The 19,044-nt window shown below is 46.9% G+C and overlaps 1 protein-coding gene across 4 annotated transcripts in view; it reads right to left on the minus strand.

The window, feature by feature from the left end:
* Positions 1-19,044, minus strand: part of FLOT2 (flotillin 2) — a 213,893-nt gene that overhangs the window by 12,967 nt on the left and 181,882 nt on the right. For all 4 annotated transcript variants that reach the window (XM_063955900.1, XM_063955901.1, XM_063955899.1 and 1 more), the window contains 5 exons: positions 18,090-18,213; positions 9,760-9,878; positions 9,492-9,605; positions 8,761-8,880; positions 6,794-7,008 (listed from right to left, as the gene is read on the minus strand). In XM_063955900.1, coding sequence (XP_063811970.1) covers positions 6,794-7,008; positions 8,761-8,880; positions 9,492-9,605; positions 9,760-9,878; positions 18,090-18,213 — 692 coding nt within the window. The remainder of the gene's footprint in view (positions 1-6,793; positions 7,009-8,760; positions 8,881-9,491; positions 9,606-9,759; positions 9,879-18,089; positions 18,214-19,044) is intronic.

The raw sequence follows: 19,044 nt of genomic DNA on the forward strand, positions 1-19,044 counted from the left end.
ATTGTAGGAACCCCAAAACTACATTGAGATCCCAAGGTGCCACTGGAGGCACAAAAGGAGGCTGTATATGCAGTACCCCCTTGACAAACGTCTGAACTTCAGGAACTGAAGCCAGTTCTTTCTGGAAGAAAATCGACAGGGCCGAAATTTGAACCTTAATGGACCCTAATTTTAGGCCCATAGACAGTCCTGTTTGCAGGAAATGCAGGAAACGACCCAGTTGAAATTCCTCTGTAGGGGCCTTCCTGGCCTCGCACCACGCAACATATTTACGCCAAATACGGTGATAATGCTGTACGGTTACATCCTTCCTGGCTTTGATCAGGGTAGGGATGACTTCATCCGGAATGCCTTTTTCCTTCAGGATCCGGCGTTCAACCGCCATGCCGTCAAACGCAGCCGCGGTAAGTCTTGGAACAGACAGTGTCCCTGCTGGAGCAGGTCCTTTCTTAGAGGTAGAGGCCACGGGTCCTCTGTGAGCATCTCTTGAAGTTCCGGGTACCAAGTCCTTCTTGGCCAATCCGGAGCCACGAGTATAGTCCTTACTCCTCTCCTTATGATTCTCAGTACCTTGGGTATGAGAGGCAGAGGAGGGAACACATACACTGACTGGTACACCCACGGTGTTACCAGAGCGTCCACAGCTATTGCCTGAGGGTCCCTTGACCTGGCGCAATACCTGTCTAGTTTTTTGTTGAGGCGGGACGCCATCATGTCCACCTTTGGTTTTTCCCAACGGTTCACAATCATGTGGAAGACTTCTGGGTGAAGTCCCCACTCTCCCGTGTGGAGGTCATGTCTGCTGAGGAAGTCTGCTTCCCAGTTGTCCACTCCCGGAATGAACACTGCTGACAGTGCTATCACATGATTTTCCGCCCAGCGAAGAATCCTTGCAACTTCTGCCATTGCCCTCCTGCTTCTTGTGCCGCCCTGTCTGTTTACGTGGGCGACTGCCGTGATGTTGTCTGACTGGATCAGCACCGGCTGACCTTGAAGCAGAGGTCTTGCTAGGCTTAGAGCATTGTAGATGGCCCTTAGCTCCAGGATATTTATGTGAAGTGATGTCTCCAGGCTTGACCACAAGCCCTGGAAATTTCTTCCCTGTGTGACTGCTCCCCAGCCTCTCAGGCTGGCATCCGTGGTCACCAGGACCCAGTCCTGAATGCCGAATCTGCGGCCCTCTAGAAGATGAGCACTCTGCAACCACCACAGGAGAGACACCCTTGTCCTTGGTGACAAGATTATCCGCTGATGCATCTGAAGATGCGACCCGGACCATTTGTCTAGCAGATCCCACTGGAAGGTTCTTGCGTGGAATCTGCCGAATGGGATTGCTTCGTAAGAAGCCACCATCTTTCCCAGGACCCTTGTGCATTGATGCACTGAGACTTGGCCTGGTTTTAGGAGATTTCTGACTAGTTCGGATAACTCCCTGGCTTTCTCCTCCGGGAGAAACACCTTTTTCTGGACTGTGTCCAGGATCATCCCTAGGAATAGAAGTCGTGTCGTCGGGATCAGCTGCGATTTTGGAATATTGAGAATCCAACCGTGCTGGCGCAGCACTATCTGAGATAGTGCTACTCCGACTTCCAACTGTTCCCTGGATCTTGCCCTTATCAGGAGATCGTCCAAGTAAGGGATAACTAAAACTCCCTTCCTTCGAAGGAGTATCATCATTTCGGCCATTACCTTGGTAAAGACCCGGGGTGCCGTGGACAATCCAAACGGCAGCGTCTGAAACTGATAGTGACAGTTCTGTACCACAAACCTGAGGTACCCTTGGTGAGAAGGGTAAATTGGGACATGTAGGTAAGCATCTTTGATGTCCAGAAACACCATATAGTCCCCTTCTTCCAGGTTTGCAATCACTGCTCTGAGTGACTCCATCTTGAATTTGAACCTTTGTATGTAAGTGTTCAAGGATTTTAGGTTTAAAATTGGTCTCACCGAGCCGTCCGGCTTCGGTACCACAAATAGTGTGGAATAGTACCCCTTTCCCTGTTGCAGGAGGGGTACCTTGATTATCACCTGCTGGGAATACAGCTTGTGAATGGCTTCCAATACTGCCTCCCTGTCTGAGGGAGACGTCGGTAAAGCAGACTTTAGGAAACGGCGAGGGGGAGACGTCTCGAATTCCAATTTGTACCCCTGAGATACCACCTGAAGGATCCAGGGGTCCACTTGCGAGTGGGCCCACTGCGCACTGAACTTCTTGAGACGGGCCCCCACCGTGCCTGAGTCCGCTTGTAAAGCCCCAGCGTCATGCTGAGGACTTTGCGGAGGCGGGAGAGGGCTTTTGTTCCTGGGAACTGGCTGTTTGCTGCAGCCTTTTTCCTCTCCCTCTGCCACGGGGCAGAAATGAGGCGCCTTTTGCCCGCTTGCCCTTATGGGGCCGAAAGGACTGCGCCTGATAATACGGCGTCTTCTTAGGTTGAGAAGCTACCTGGGGTAAAAATGTGGATTTTCCAGCCGTTGCCGTGGCTACCAGGTCAGATAGACCTACCCCAAATAACTCCTCCCCCTTATAAGGCAATACTTCCATGTGCCTTTTAGAATCCGCATCACCTGACCACTGCCGCGTCCATAAACCTCTTCTTGCAGAAATGGACAGCGCGCTAACTCTTGATGCCAGACGGCAAATATCCCTCTGTGCATCACGCATATATAGAAATGCATCCTTCAAATGCTCTATAGTCAGTAATATACTGTCCCTATCTAGGGTATCAATATTTTCAGACAGGGAATCCGACCACGCCAGGCCCGCACTGCACATCCAGGCTGAGGCGATTGCTGGTCGCAGTATAACACCCGTGTGAGAGTATATACATTTTAGGATATTCTCCAGCTTTCTATCGGCAGGTTCCTTTAGGGCAGCCGTATCAGGAGAGGGTAGTGCTACCTGTTTAGACAAGCGTGTGAGCGCTTTATCCACCCTAGGGGGTGTTTCCCAACGTGCCCTATCCTCTGGCGGGAAAGGGTACGATGCCAATAACCTTTTAGGAATTATCAGTTTTTTATCGGGGGAAACCCACGCCTCATCACACACTTCATTTAATTCCTCGGATACAGGAAAAACTACAGGCAGTTTTTTCTCACCAAACATAATACCCTTTTTAGTGGTACTTGTATTATCAGAGATATGCAATACATTTTTCATTGCTTCAATCATGTAACGTGTGGCCCTAGTGGAAGTCACGTTGTCTCCTCATCATCGACACTGGAGTCAGTATCCGTGTCTGTGTCTGCCATTTGAGGTAACGGGCGTTTTAAAGCCCCTGATGGCGTTTGAGACCCCTGGACAGGCACAAGCTGAGTAGCCGGCTGTCTCATGTCGTCAACTGTCTGTCGTAAAGAGCTGACACTGTCACGCAATTCCTTCCATAAGCTCATCCACTCAGGTGTCGACTCCCTAGGGGGTGACAACTGTATAATAGGCAATTGCTCCGCCTCCATCTCATTTTCCTCCTCAAACATGTCGACACAATCGTACCGACACACCGCACACACACAGGGAATGCTCTGATAGAGGACAGGACCCCACTAGCCCTTTGGGGAGACAGAGGGAGAGTATGCCAGCACACACCAGAGCGCTATATATATACAGGAATACCACTATAAAATGTGCTTTTCCCTTTATAGCTGCTGTTAGTATTAAAACTGCGCCAAATTAGTGCCCCCCTCTCTTTTTTTACCCTTTTCTGTAGTGCAGGACTGCAGGGGAGAGTCAGGGAGACGTCCTTCCAGCGGAGCTGTGATGGAAAATGGCGCCCGTGTGCTGAGGAGATAGGCTCCGCCCCCTTCTCGGCTGCCTTTTCTCCCGCTTTTTTGGTGAGTTCTGGCAGGGGTTAAAATACATCCATATAGCCCTGGGGGTTATATGTGGTGTATTTATGCCAGCCAAGGTGTTTTACATTGCTGCTCAGGGCGCCCCCCCCCTAGCGCCCTGCACCCTCAGAGACCGGAGTGTGAAGTGTGCCTGAGTAACAATGGCGCACAGCTGCAGTGCTGTGCGCTACCTTGTTGAAGACTGATGTCTTCTGCCGCCGATTTTTCCGGACCTCTTCTTGCTTCTGGCTCTGTAAGGGGGCCGGCGGCGCGGCTCTAGGACCGAGCTCCGAGGCTGGGCCTGTGTTCGGTCCCTCTGGAGCTAATGGTGTCCAGTAGCCTAAGAAGCCCAATCCACTCTGCACGCAGGTGAGTTCGCTTCTTCTCCCCTTAGTCCCTCGATGCAGTGAGCCTGTTGCCAGCAGGTCTCACTGAAAATAAAAACCTAAAACTAAACTTTCACTAAGAAGCTCAGGAGAGCCCCTAGTGTGCACCCTTCTCGGCCGGGCACAAAAATCTAACTGGGGCTTGGAGGAGGGTCATAGGGGGAGGAGCCAGTGCACACCAGGTAGTCCTAAAGCTTTTACTTTTGTGCCCAGTCTCCTGCGGAGCCGCTATCCCCATGGTCCTTACGGAGTTCCCAGCATCCACTAGGACGTCAGAGAAATCAATTTTGACATCATGATACATAGTCTTACATGTGCCCCTGCGGCTCTCCGTCTGATTGACTCTCAGCAGCTCCCTAGTAACTTAGCCGCAGATCTTTCGAGTTTGCATTCCAGCTGTTGCTTAGCAATTTTGACACTGGCTGCTACATGTAGCAATACACCTGTTTTGAATGCCTTGTTACCTGACTCAAGCCTGATGACTCTTGTTATTGGTCCACCTCCCTTTCATTAGGGTTTCTTGTGCAGTTTCTGAACCCTGCATCAGTGTCCTGTTCCTGCCAGTCCTACATCCTAGCCATGTTGGATTCCACCCTGCATCAGTGTTCTGTCGTCATTCCGGCTCTGTGACTGCCTTGTCTAGACCCTCAGCTTCCCTTTTGTGTTACCTCTATTCAGGGTCCAGCTCCAGCAAGTTCTTGAGTACACATCTTGTAAAGTCAAACATATCAAGTCCTCGTACTGAGCACTTCCACTCTGGGTGTCAGTGACTATCCATTACAGCAAGCACAAGTGCTGCTGTCAGTTTCCTGTAGCCGAAATATTCCACATCTCAGCATATCCTGTAGTTCAAGTCACAACTTTGTCTAACTACAGATTGCATCTTTGTAGTACCCCTTTAAAAGCTGCACAAATAACCCGGTATATTGCCGGGTGGACGTGGGTTGATGTGCGGTGTGAAAGGGGTAAGTCCCGAACTCCCAGGTTCGCCTGACCCGGTATTTCAACCCGGGAATATAGCAAGGTTATTCCCGGGTCAGATGCAGTGTGAACAGGTTATCCGTGTTAATGCAATTCGGGACCCATTTACACTATGGAGGAGGCAGCTTTGAGATGCTCTCATCTCTAAACCCTGCCTTCCGCTCCTGATGACGCCGGTGCCGTCTCCGCTCCCGATGACAACCCGGCAAATTGCCAGGTCGTGTTGCCAGTCTGAAAGGCTGAAAGGGGTCTCATGGCGGGTCGCACTCGGGAAGAACCAGTGTGCAATTCCCGGATGCGACCCACCATTGCGATGCGAAAGCTGTATTACTCTCTACAGTTAAACTCATTCTGTTTGAACTCTGCCTCAGACCACAGTACACACCCAGCTCCTGACTGTTCTAGCAATTAACCATCACCTGGCTATGTTCACTAGCAGCTTACACACTCTTCCTCATTAACCATTATCCTGCCAAACATTCAGCATTCATACAAGTCTTCAGTCTCATCAGCTATGGTAGTTCTTTCAGTCTGCACAACCCAAGTCAAGTCTGCCCTGTTGTGTCACCCTGCAGCCAACTCCAGGTTAATTACCTTGTGGTCTTCAGCCAATTGTGTCAGTCTCTACTGCTGGAGATTTAAATCCAGGGGGCCCCCTAAGTACCAGTGTGCGTATCGAGCATTTAGGGAACAGCAGGGGGGTTGCTATTGGCAGAAAACCCTCTTAAGGGCTCTAGGGGTCTCAAACCAATAGTGCTGGAGTTCCCATACAGTATATTTATTGTTTTTTTAAAACGATGCCCTTAAAATATACTTTCATCTATTTCAGCATTATAATAGTACTTATCACACAATATCTAACCATTTTTTAGCAGCTTAAGTAATAACGGGCTTTTTAGCCCAACAACGCTATCGGACTATTCAATTGCAGCCCGTTTTTACCACGCGGTAACTCACCAGTTATTGGCCGATAACACATGGGATTAACAATAACATCGCGGACCCATGTGTTCAGGTCCAATAACTTTGATACTGTAATTTAGAATTATGAACAAACCCAGCCAAAGATTAACCATATAACAATGGAGATGCAAAGGCATTATTATTGCAGGGAAGAAACAGGTTACATCTGCATGTAGCACACAGATATTGGTCAATATATTTTTATACCACAGTTTAGAATTCGGCTAGGACGCCATCCTCCAGTCTACACATTTAAAGTTTGCACACCAGCAGCACAACGTGGTTTTAAAAAACAGGGAGAAAATAGGACAACTTCTACTTGGATTTACATCTACCTGTAAATGAGGCCCCATAAAGTTTCCATCTGTTGAACAGGCTGTATCAAGTTCTACGCAGAATACTACATAAACGCTGTCTCACAAGCCAGAAACAAATGCACTGCACAAAGATGGTCCCCATCTGTTTACAGAGGCTGTACTGTAGCAACTTCTAGTGAAAGATTCTACAGAAGTTCATAATTACTTTGTGCTCTGAAACACAAAACCTTGGATCTTTGTCAACTGAACACAGCAGCAATGTTCTAAGTAAATATAAACCCTGGCTGTTTATGGAAAGTCTTATGGGAAATGAGCGCTTACTTCTCTCCTTCAGCAATCTGCTGCATCCGGTACGCCTCGGCTTCTGCTGGCCTTCTGACCGTGGCAATCAGCTCCTTGTCCATTCTGACGATTTCTTTCTCCTCTACATCAATCTGCTTCTTACGTTGTACAACCTCAATCTCAATCTCCTCCTGACGGATCTTCTGCTGCTCCTTAGCTGCTTGCAACTCGTAAGCCAGCTGAGCCTCTGCTTTCTACACAAGAAGAAATACAGAGTATAAACACAATGTGAAATTACAAACAGAGCTCCCAAATGTGATACTGCATTATGCAAAGATCATTTCTGCATTAAAGCAAGATTCCTAGAGACAGAATATGGCAGAGCCACTGGTTAATCTAGTCTACAAATGTAAGAGTGCTTAAAAATGTATTTCTATTTTACATATGTCCTTAAAGTGCGCTGGTTGATCACATGTGCATGGGCTACATACATAGTACGTGTTAACTTATGGCAAAATCTGTTTGGCCCAATCACCGAACGATGCAGATCTGGTTATTCAGAAAGGAGGAAAAAAAAATAGATGACTATTCTGAGAGCACACACAGTATTTCCCTTCCTAAGTGACTAAATCCATGTAGATTAGAAGATTTTGTTCAGAAGTCCCAATCTGGGCCTATTTTGCTATAGACGAGCAGCAGGGAGAATCTGTTAAGAGTTTGTGGTTTTTCACAAACAAGATATGGACACCTGAGGTAAGGAAGGGGCTTGACAAATGGAGTAGTCCACCAGCAATCACCCAAGCCATTCTGCAGACTAGAGCAAGTTTTCCCAAACTTCCCCATTACAGTCCTGGTTTTACAGTTTAGGATATTCATGCTTGAACGCAGGTGAATTAACACTAATTTGATTTAACTATCTACGTAGACTCAAGTATGGATATTCTTAAAACATGGACTGAAATGGCAGAGTTTGAGAAACTGTGGACTAGAGAATAAATATATGGAATACCATATAAATGGTGCAGCTGTACGCTGAAAGGTCAAGCAAATAACTGTATACATGAAAACTAAGGGATCTATTTACTAAGCCTTGGAGATAAAATGGATAGAGATAAAGTACCAACCTATCACCTCCTAACTGCCATTTTTCAAACACAGCCTGTAACATGGCAGGTAGAATCTGATTGGTTGGTACTTTCTCCATCTATCTAACGCCAAGGCTTAGTAAATGGACCCCTAAGTCACTGGAGTGGTTACTAAATAATGACTGTGGCGTGAGCCATATATCTGATGTCTTTATCTTTCTAGTAATCTTTAATAAAACACAATATAAAAGTCACTACACTGAAAACCTTCATTTACTGACCATTATGTGAAAGTAAAGCTTTTATTCGAATTCATCAAGTAAACACTGGCAGCATATGGATTCGCGCAAACCAACAGGTATGCAAAGAGTTAAGGAGGAGTGGTGGAACCAATCATAGTGGTTGGAGGTTAACTTGAAAATGGGGCTAGTGTAAGAATATCTTAAGAATTCGCTCCCGGGGGTATATTTACTAAGGAGCGGTGTGTACAAGTGTATATACCTGGTTTAGCATTTATTCTTATTTCCGTTTAAAAACCATCAGTCAAAGCTGGCTTTGACAGACCACTCCTTAGTAAATCAAACACTAGTGTCATAAGCACTTTGAACCAGGAAATGAGAGTGCGGCATTGTCTCGTCTCCCGGCGCGGGCCCCGGGCCTTTGTCAGCAAACAAAGAGAAGAAACTGAGCCGGTATAATGAAATGCCCAGCTCTTCCAGATTTAGTAACTTTACATTAGCTGCACTCTGGCAGATTTATAAAATGTAAAGAATTGTATAGATTTTAATTTTTTCTTCTAGTTTATTCACTAGCCCACATTCAGAACAAGATAACCTGATTCTTGACTAAAGCGTAAGTCAGACCCTCTATTGACGATGAGGTGGAAAACAGAGTGGATGGGGGAGCAGCTTCCATTCTCACCTTAGTGTTAACTTCCTGGCTGAACGCTGCCTTCTGCAGCTCAAACGCACGTTTGGAATCCGCCATTTTAGTGTCGGCAAGATACTTGATGTCCAGCATTTCCCTCTTGCACAAGGCTTCCTGTGAGGGAGATTACAGTGATTCATTATGTGTAACTGATAAGACAGTACAAATCCAGAAGCACTATGGACCCTATTAAGTAAGGATTGCAAATTCTGCTTTTTAGCAGAATTTGCAATCCTTTTGCTCGAATGCTGGGGGCTGCTCATCGCAGGGCAAGGACACCCCCACCACCCTCTGAAACCACGCTGAAATTGCATCTGCACCACAATTTCAGCGTGTTTGCAGAAATTGTGGATGCCTCTTACAGGCGCAACCTGGATGCAACTGCAGGAGGCCTGCTTCCATATATTTGATCGGAGCGGCTGCGTGTGACGTCATGCAGCGGTCCTGATCATGCCCACACTACGCCTCCATTTCTCTGACTCCACCTCCGCAAAGCTCAGTCTCCGCCTAGGAAATGGAGAGTTGCCGCCACCCTTCCGCCCATGCCTCTGCCTGATTGACCGGCAGAGGTGTTCGCATTTACTGCGGGGCGCTCGTAGCAATTGCGGGTGTATGCGCAGGATGGGCCCTGTTTATGCTCCCACATCATCATTGTAATTTTTGAGGTTGGATCGCCAATTGCGATCTAACCTGAATGAGCTCCTTTATACTGTCGTGTTACTTACCCTAATGCCTGCATCTCGTTCTGCTTCAGCCACTCCAATATCGGCATCTCTCTGAACGACAGCAGTTTGCGTCTTACCCAGGGAGCTCAAATACTCAACCTTATCATACACATCCTGCAGAAAATACAAAATACCAATACACAGTTAGACTTCGGTAAATCGCATCGTGCAAAATTCGCTTCATATACGTTAGAATTTATTACACGCACTGACAAATAACTTTTTATTTTGTTTTGTGATTAATTACCATTTATTGCGAAACTCTCACCTTGATGGTAAAGCTTAAAATTTCAATACCCATTCGGCCAACATCAGGAGCTGCCACTTCCCGTACCAGCTTTGCAAACTGATCTCTGTCCTGATAAATCTGTTCCACTGTAAGTGTACCTGCATGAGAAAATACACAATGCATTCAGGTAACTATACTTCCATTATGTCTGATTACACAGCACAACAGCTGATTCAGCGAAAAAATTTACCTACTTTTACAGTGCTTCTTCCTCTGTACAGTAAAAGTGTGTACACATGGTGAGATCCCTGCTATGTTCGATTTTGACTATGCGATTTACCTTAAACTCCCCTTGAGCCCAGATAGCACAGATAGTACAGATTTTGACTATCTGTGCTTGAGATTTTGTCTGTTTTAGCAGGGCGCCGCGCCCTGCCCGTTTTTTAGCAGGCAAAACCCGCCCTGCCCCTTTTGCGGCGCCCTGCTAGAACAGCTGCCCGCTTCCTGCCCTCCCGGTGTGTATAGATGCCGTGCGCATGGCATCCATTCACGCATTGGGAGAGGGCTGGGGGAAGCCCAGCACCGACGGAGGTGCTGGGCACGCCCCCAACAGTGACGTCACCGGCCACAGACGCTCTCTATAGTAGCGTCTGTGGGCCGCACCGCCCCCCTAAAATGACGTAGGTGTGGCCACGCCCCCTAATTTGCGTGGCCGCGCGCACATGTGCCCCCGGAGTCCGGCGCCCTGCCCCTTTTCACTCCTAGAGTGAACACTATTGAGATATGGACTATGTGTGCTTACGCTTTTGGCTTATGTGAGATTTTGGCTTATGTGACATTTAATTGACATGTGAGATGAACTAGATAGTACACTGATCTAGCAAGGATTGACTTGCCTGCACAGTCTATCTTTTCTTGCAATACCGACCTGGCGGGACCACGCATCGGGATCGCAAGTGGCATAACACCTTGCGATTTGCACTAACTTTTCTTGCGATTTTTACTATATAGTCAAAATCGAAAGCAAAAAATCTCACCGCGTTCACACACACACAGTGCCAATTTTGACTATACTTTGTACCAGATAGTACACTAGATAGTCAAGATTGACTTGCCTGCACAGTCTATCTAGCCTTGCGAGACCGACTTCACGGGAGCGCGCATCGGGATCGAATCTGTATCGCAAGTTGCCTAACACCTTGAGATATGCACTAACTTTTCATAAGATTTTGACTATATAGTCAAAATCTTACAGATTTATCTCACCGTGTGTACACACCTTAAGTTTAAGGTGATGGCCAACACCACATATAGGGGGATTGTACTGAGCCATGGAGAGTGATAAAAAGTGGAGAGAGAGAGTAAATACCAACTAATCAGTTCCTGACATTTTTCAAACAGCCTGTAACATGGCAGTTCAGAGCGGATTGGCTGGGACTTTCTCTCTCTGTCTCCAAGGCTTAGTACATCGCCCCATGATGTCCAAGTGACTACTTACAGCTGGATATAGAATACAAAGACAGCGGGATCCAGTATTTAATAGAACAAAATCTTACTAGTTAAAAGGTATCAGAGTTATAAAAATTTCATTTTTTTTTACTTCCTTAAGATCGTTAGGACACATGCAGAATCAGACCATATACTCTATTCTTTACTAGTTGTCTTTCCTGATTTTTCTCCTTGTACTGTATGAGCTTTTTCTATATTGTATTGATAGTGTCTATCTTTGCATTTTCCAGGTATTACACTTGGCCATGTACAGTAAATAAAATGATAATGATGCAAATACAGGCTGTCTCCCCCATATCCAAAATGCTTGGGATCAGAAGTAAGCTGGATATTGGATTTTTCCGTATTTTGGAATATATGCATACCATAATGAGTTATCTTGGTGATTTGACGAAAGTCTAAACACAGAATGCATTTAGGTTTCATATACACCTTTAGACACACAGCCTGAAGATAATCGTAAACAATATTTCTCTTACATCCTAGAGGATGCTGGGGACTCTGTAAGGACCATGGGGTATAGACGGGCTCCGCAGGAGATAGGGCACCTAAAAAGAACTTTGACTATGGGTGTGCACTGGCTCCTCCCTCTATGCCCCTCCTCCAGACCTCAGTTAGATCTTGTGCCCAGAGGAGAATGGGTGCACTGCAGAGAGCTCTCCAGAGTTTTCTGTGGAAAAATAATTTTGTTAGGTTTTTTATTTTCAGGGAGTCCTGTTGGCAACAGGCTCCCTGCATCGTGGGACCGAGGAGAGAGAAGCAGAGCTGGCTTGTAAAGTTGGGCACTGCTTCTAGGCTACTGGACACCATTAGCTCCAGAGGGAGTAGGAACACAGGTCTCACCTGGGGTTCGTCCCGGAGCAGCGCCGCCGTCCTCCTCACAGATGCCGAACATAGAAGCCTGGTGAGTATTAAGGAAAAGACTTCAGGCGGCAGAAGACATCAGATCTTCATGAGGTAAGCTACGCGCCATTGCTCCCAGTCACACACACACACTTCAGGCACTGAAGGGTGCAGGGAACAGGGGGGGGGGGGGGGGGGGGGGGGCGGGGCGGGCGCCCTGGGCAGCAATAAACCTCAATTTGGCCATAAATACGATGGATTAGGCTGTGGGACAGTAAATCCGCGGACCCCCGTCATTTTATTAGTATATGATGATGGGAACGAAGCCCGCCGTCGGGTGGGCGGGGCATGATCCTCAGCACTAACCAGCGCCATTTTCTCCACAGAGGCTGCATGAGAAAACGCTGGCTCCTTGTTCTCTCGCCTGCGGAGCTTCACAGGTTGGAAAAAGGAGGAGGGGGGCACTTTGGCGACGCAGTGAGTGGAGATTACAATTCTAAACATATAACAGCGCTATCTGTTCATATATTCAAGTGTTTTTAAGCGCTGGGTGTGTGCTGGCATACTCTATCTCTCTGTCTCTCCTAAGGGCCTGGCTGGGGTTTTGTCCCCTTATAGACAACTCCCTGTGTGTGTGGGGTGTCAGTACGTGTGTGTCGACATGTCTGAGGCGGAAGGCTTCTCCAAGGAGGAGGTGGAGCAAATGAGTGGTTGTGCCGACTCCAGATTGGATGAACATGTGGCATACGGTGCATGCAAGTGTGGCATCTTTACATAAAAGGCTTGATAAGGCTGGTTTAGGGGGGACATCAGGCGGTCAATCCTCAGATTGGACCGACTCACAGGGCCCGTCGGGGTCTCAAAAGCGTCCCTTAACACAAGACACTACTACCGACACGGATTCTGATTCCAGTGTCGACTATGACGAAGTAAAATTGCACCCTAGGGTGACTAAAACTATTCAGTGTATGATTGTGGCAATAAGGGATGTGTTGCATATTGTGAATGAACCCTCGGTCCCCGACACAAGGGTACACATGTTTAAGGAAAAGAAACAGATTATTAATTTTCCCACATCTCATGAATTAAATGAGTTCTTTGGAAAAGCTTGGGAGACTCCGGATAAGAGACCGCAGATCCCCAAAAGAGTTTTTATGGCATACCCTTTCCCTAAGCAGGACAGGGAGATTTGGGAATTACCCCCCACTGTGGACAAGGCCCTGACGCGCTAGTCCAAGAAAGTGGCGCTACCGTCTCCTGACACAGCGGCCCTTAAGGACCCTGCAGATCGCAGGCAAGAAACTACCTTAAAGGGTATTTATTCTCATACGGGTGCTGTGCTAAGACCGACGATTGCATCGGCATGGGTGTGTAGCGCAATTGCAGCTTGGACAGATGAGCTGACAGATCAATTTGATACTATGGATAAGGATACTATATTCCTAACTCTAGCCCATATAAAAGACGCAGTCTTATTTATGAGGGATGCTCAAAGGGACATTGGATTGCTAGCTTCTAGGGCCAATGCCATGTCTATCTCCACGAGAAGATCCTTATGGACTCGCCAATGGACGGGTGATGCGGATTCCAAAAAACATATGGAAGTATAAGGGTGATGTATTGTTTGGGGATGGGCTGACGGACCTGGTTTCCACAGCTACAGCAGGTAAATCAAATTTTTTACCATATATTCCCCAACAGCAAAAGAAAGCAACACCTTATCAGATGCAGTCCTTTCGGTCGCACAAGTCCAAAAGAGGTCGGGGATCCTCTTTCCTCGCCAGAGGTAAGGGCAGAGGCAAGAGAGCACCTGCTTCGGCAGGTGCCCAGGAACAAAAGTCCTCCCCGGCTGCTCCAAAACCCACAGCATGAGGCTGGGGCTCCCCTGAGGGAGTCCGCACCGGTGGGGGCACGTCTTCGACTTTTCAGTCAGGCCTTGGTCAGATCGGACCTGAATCCCTGGGTGTTGCAAATAGTTTCACAGGGTTACAAACTGGAATTCGAGGAGGTGCCCCCGCGCCGATTTTTCAAGTTGGCCCTACCAGCTTCCACATCGGAAAGAGATGTAGTGTTAGCTGCAATTCAAACGCTGTCTATACAGCAAGTGATAATCAAGGTTCCCCTGCATCAGCAGGGAAGAGGTTACTATTCAACCCTATTTGTGGTCCCGAAACCGGACGGTTCGGTCAGACCGATTTTGAATCTGAAATCCCTAAACCTGTACATAAAAAGATTCAAATTCAAAATGGAATCACTCAGAGCGATAATAGCCAACATGGAGGAGGGGGAGTTTATGGTGTCTCTGGACATAAAGGATGCGTACCTTCATGTCCCCATATATGCCCCCCATCAGGAATACCGGAGATTCGCTGTACAGGATTGTCATTACCAATTTCAGACGTTGCCGTTTGGACTTTCCACGGCCCCGAGGATTTTCACCAAGATAATGGCGGAAATGATGGTGGTCCTGCGCAAGCATGGAGTCACAATTATCCCATACTTGGACGATCTCCTGATAAAAGCGAGATCAAGAGAGAAATTACTGAGCAGTGTGGCGCCCTCTCAGAGAGTGCTCCAGCAACACGGTTGGATTCTAAATCTACCGAAGTCACAGTTGATTCCGACAACTCGTCTACCGTTCCTAGGTATGATACTGGATACGGAACAAATGAAGGTCTTCCTCCCAATAGAGAAAGCCCAAGACATCCAGAACATGGTCAGAGACCTGCTAAAACCGAAAAGGGTGTCAGTTCACCAATGCACTCGGGTTCTGGGGAAAATGGTGGCGGCCTACGAGGCCATTCCCTTCGGAAGGTTCCATGCAAGGACTTTTCAATGGGACCTTCTGGACAAGTGGTCCGGGTCCCATCTGCATTTACATCGAAAAATAACTCTGTCCCCAGGAACCAGAGTGTCCCTCCTGTGGTGGTTGCAGAGTGCTCACCTGCTGGAGGGTCGCCGGTGCGGGATTCAGGACTGGATCCTGGTTACCATGGACGCGAGCCTCCGAGGATGGGGAGCGGTCACACAGGGAAAGACTTTTCAGGGTCTTTGGTCAGACCAGGAGTCCTGTCTACGCATCAATGTGTTGGAACTCAGGGCCATTTACAACGGCCTTCGACAAGCGGAGAGTTTTCTTCGAAACCTTCCGGTTCTGATTCAATCAGACAATGTCACAGCAGTGGCTCATGTGAACTGCCAAGGCAGGACAAGAAGCAGAGTCGCAATGGCGGAAGCCACAAGGATCCTTCGCTGGGCGGAAAATCATGTAAGCGCTCTGTCGGCTGTCTTCATTCCGGGAGTGGACAACTGGGAAGCAGACTTCCTCAGCAGACACGATCTCCATCCAGGAGAGTGGGGACTTCATCAAGAAGTCTTTGCAGACGTAACACGTCTTTGGGGAACTCCTCAAATAGACATGATGGCGTCACGCCTCAACAAAAAACTTCGGAGGTATTGCGCCAGGTCTCGGGACCTTCAGGCAGTAGCAGTAGACGCACTGGTAACACTGTGGGTGTTCGACTCGGTCTACGTGTTCACGCACTGGTAACACTGTGGGTGTTCGACTCGGTCTACGTGTTCCCTCCTCTTCCTCTCATCACGAAAGTGTTGAGGATCATAAGACGAAGAAGAGTACAGACGATACTCGTTGTCCCAGACTGGCCTCGAAGGGCTTGGTACTCGTTGTCCCAGACTGGTCTCGAAGGGCTTGGTACTCGGATCTACAAGAGATGCTCACAGGAGACCCCTGGCCTCTTCCCCTGAGGGAAGACCTGTTGCAGCAGGGGCCCTGTGTATTTCAAGACTTACCGCGGTTACGTTTGACAGCATGGCAGTTGAATGCCGAATCCTAGCAAAAAAGGGGATTCCGGAAGAGGTCATCCCTACTTTAATAAAGGCTAGGAAGGAGGTGACGATCAAACATTATTACCGTATCTGGCGAAAGTATGTGTCTTGGTGTGAGACCAAGAATGCACCTACGGAAGATTTTCATTTGGGTCGTCTTCTCCACTTCCTACAGACAGGAGTGGATATGGGCCTGAAATTAGGCTCGGTTAAGGTACAGATTTCGGCCCTCTCGATTTTCTTTCAGAAGGAATTGGCTTCTCTTCCAGAAGTCCAGACGTTTGTAAAGGGAGTGCTGCACATCCAGACCCCTTTTGTGCCTCCAGTGGCACCATGGGACCTGAACGTGGTGTTGCAGTTCCTAAAATCACACTGGTTTGAACCGCTTAACAAGGTTGAATTGAAATTTCTTACCTGGAAGGTGGTAATGTTGTTGGCCTTAGCATCAGCAAGGTGAGTGTCAGAATTGGCGGCTCTATCACACAAGAGCCCCTACTTGATTTTTCATGTGGATCGAGCTGAATTGAGGACACGTCCGCAATTTTTGCCTAAAGTGGTTTCGTCGTTCCATATGAATCAACCTATTGTGGTGCCTGTGGCTACTGGTGACCTGGAGGATTCCAGATCCCTGGACGTAGTCAGGGCCTTAAAAATTTATGTAGCCAGGACGGCTAAAATTAGGAAAACAGAGGCTCCGTTTGTCCTGTATGCGGCCAATAAGATTGGCGCTCCTGCTTCAAAGCAGACTATTGCTCGCTGGATCTGTAATACGATTCAGCAGGCTCACTCTACGGCTGGATTGCCGGTACCAAATTCGGTTAAGGCCCATTCCACTAGGAAGGTGGGCTCTTTTTGGGCGGCTGCCCGAGGCGTCTCAGCTTTACAACTTTGCCGAGCGGCAACGTGGTCGAGGTCAAACACTTTTGCTAAATTCTATAAGTTTGATACCCTGGCTGATGAGGACCTAGCGTTTGCTCAGTCGGTGCTGCAGAGTCATCTGCACTCTCCCGCCCGATTGGATGCTTTGGTATAAACCCCATGGTCCTTACGAAGTCCCCAGCATCCTCTAGGACGTAAGAGAAAATAAGATTTTAAACCTACCGGTAAATATATTTCTCCTAGTCCGTAGAGGATTCTGGGCGCCCGTCCCTGTGCGGAAACTCTGCAAGACTTGTATATAGTTGTTGCTTACATAAGGGTTATGTTACAGTTGACATCGGTCTTGGACCGTTACTGTCGTTTGTTCATACTGTTAACTGGTTATGTATGTTCCAGGTTACATGGTATGATTGGTGTGGGCTGGTATGAATCTTGCCCTTGGATTGCCAAATCCTGCCTTGTATTGTCCATCTCCTCTGGGCACAGTTCTCTAACTGAGGTCTGGAGGAGGGGCATAGAGGGAGGAGCCAGTGCACACCCATAGTCAAAGTTCTTTTTAGGTGCCCTATCTCCTGCGGAGCCCGTCTATACCCCATGGTCCTTACGGAGTCCCCAGCATCCTCTATGGACTAGGAGAAATAGATTTACCGGTAGGTTTAAAAATCTTAATATTTAATAACTGAGTGCATTAAACAAAGTTTGTGTACACTGAACCATCAGACAGCAAAAGTGTCACTATCGCAGTCACGCTAATTTTGGAATATTCATATTTCAGAATTTGGCTGCATGTGAGCTTTCCTCCAGCGGAAACAACCCTGCTAAGAACTGTGAATGGGATTTCAACAGATTTGATCAAACAGATGTAGTACCACTTTTTGTTAGGTCCAATGGGGACCAAATATACACAAAACAGAGTTCAAGGTAGGTCCTGGAGGTGAACGTATTGGGAAATACATATAATCAATCAGTCTCTAAATATATTCATTCAAAGGCTTTCCCCATGCAGTGACCACACCCTGAATTACCATATGATAAATTAAAATGTATATATACATGCACATTTATATGTAGAATAGAAATGTATGAAAAATGCCCTGCCCTTAATTTATATTAAGTATAAATTATTAAACCTATGTTATAAATAAGGCATTAGAGCTGAAATCAAATGAAACTTACTGTTTGTATCACTATGGTTACACTCTCACCAGGCAACTCCGCAAACGAAAAACAAAAGACCCAAAGAAACAACAAACATTACTTTTAAACAACATTAAATATTCGGAATTCTGTACCGAGAATAGACCGCAAATGGCCCTCCAGTGTCTGTAGAACAACATTCTTCACCTCGTGGACATTTTTTCCCAGGAACTGCTCACATGCCACGGCCAGGAGTTCCCTTTCAGTCATGATTTTCACCTGTAAATAAATGCAAATATGTTAGGAATTAGAAGAAATATAATAAGATAGTCACACTATGCACAGCCAAGTGAACACTTTATAGTTCAACATATCACATTGATTCGTGAAAACACAATTAAAGTGACATTACTGACACATTACTGTAGATACCTCCGACGTGTGTAGGAGACTGTTCCAATGTAAGGCCTTCAGTATCATTTATACAGAGCACATAGGCAAATTCTCAGGTTGGTGGTATTGTTTTCATATGGCTCTGATCTACAACGATTTCTGTATAAAATACCACAAGACGGAATGCTTAGGAGAACTCTGCACAAAACTATTAGGAGATTTTTTTCTCTGGGGTTTGTTTTTTTTGTTAGCTGAACAGCAATTAAATGCAGTATGCAGTTCTGGGCCTTGATAACTAACGTGTTAAAACTGAACAGTGTCACCGCGTCTTTAAAGAAAACAATAACAATAAAAAGCACAAAAATTCTGTCTAAATGTTTATTTCGATAGGGTGGTGTCTAAACTACGTAAGGCCTTACAGGGTACAACCAACTACACACAGCAGAAGCAGATCTTTTTCTGGCTGAACCCACAAATCCATTCCAGTGACTTCACTGAGGTATGGGGAAAATACCACTACTTCCCAATAAGGTTCTAGGGCCTAATTCAGATCTGATCGCAGCAGCAAAATTGTACTGGGCAAAACCATGTGCACTGCAGAGGGGACAGATATAAAATGTGCAGAGAGAGTTAGATTTGGGTGGGTTATTTTGTTTCTCTGCAGGGTAAATACTGGCTGCTTTATTTTTACACTGCAATTTAGATTTCAGTTTGTAC

Source organism: Pseudophryne corroboree, chromosome 2 (assembly GCF_028390025.1).
Source record: "Pseudophryne corroboree isolate aPseCor3 chromosome 2, aPseCor3.hap2, whole genome shotgun sequence".
Classification (NCBI taxonomy): Eukaryota; Metazoa; Chordata; class Amphibia; order Anura; family Myobatrachidae; genus Pseudophryne; species Pseudophryne corroboree.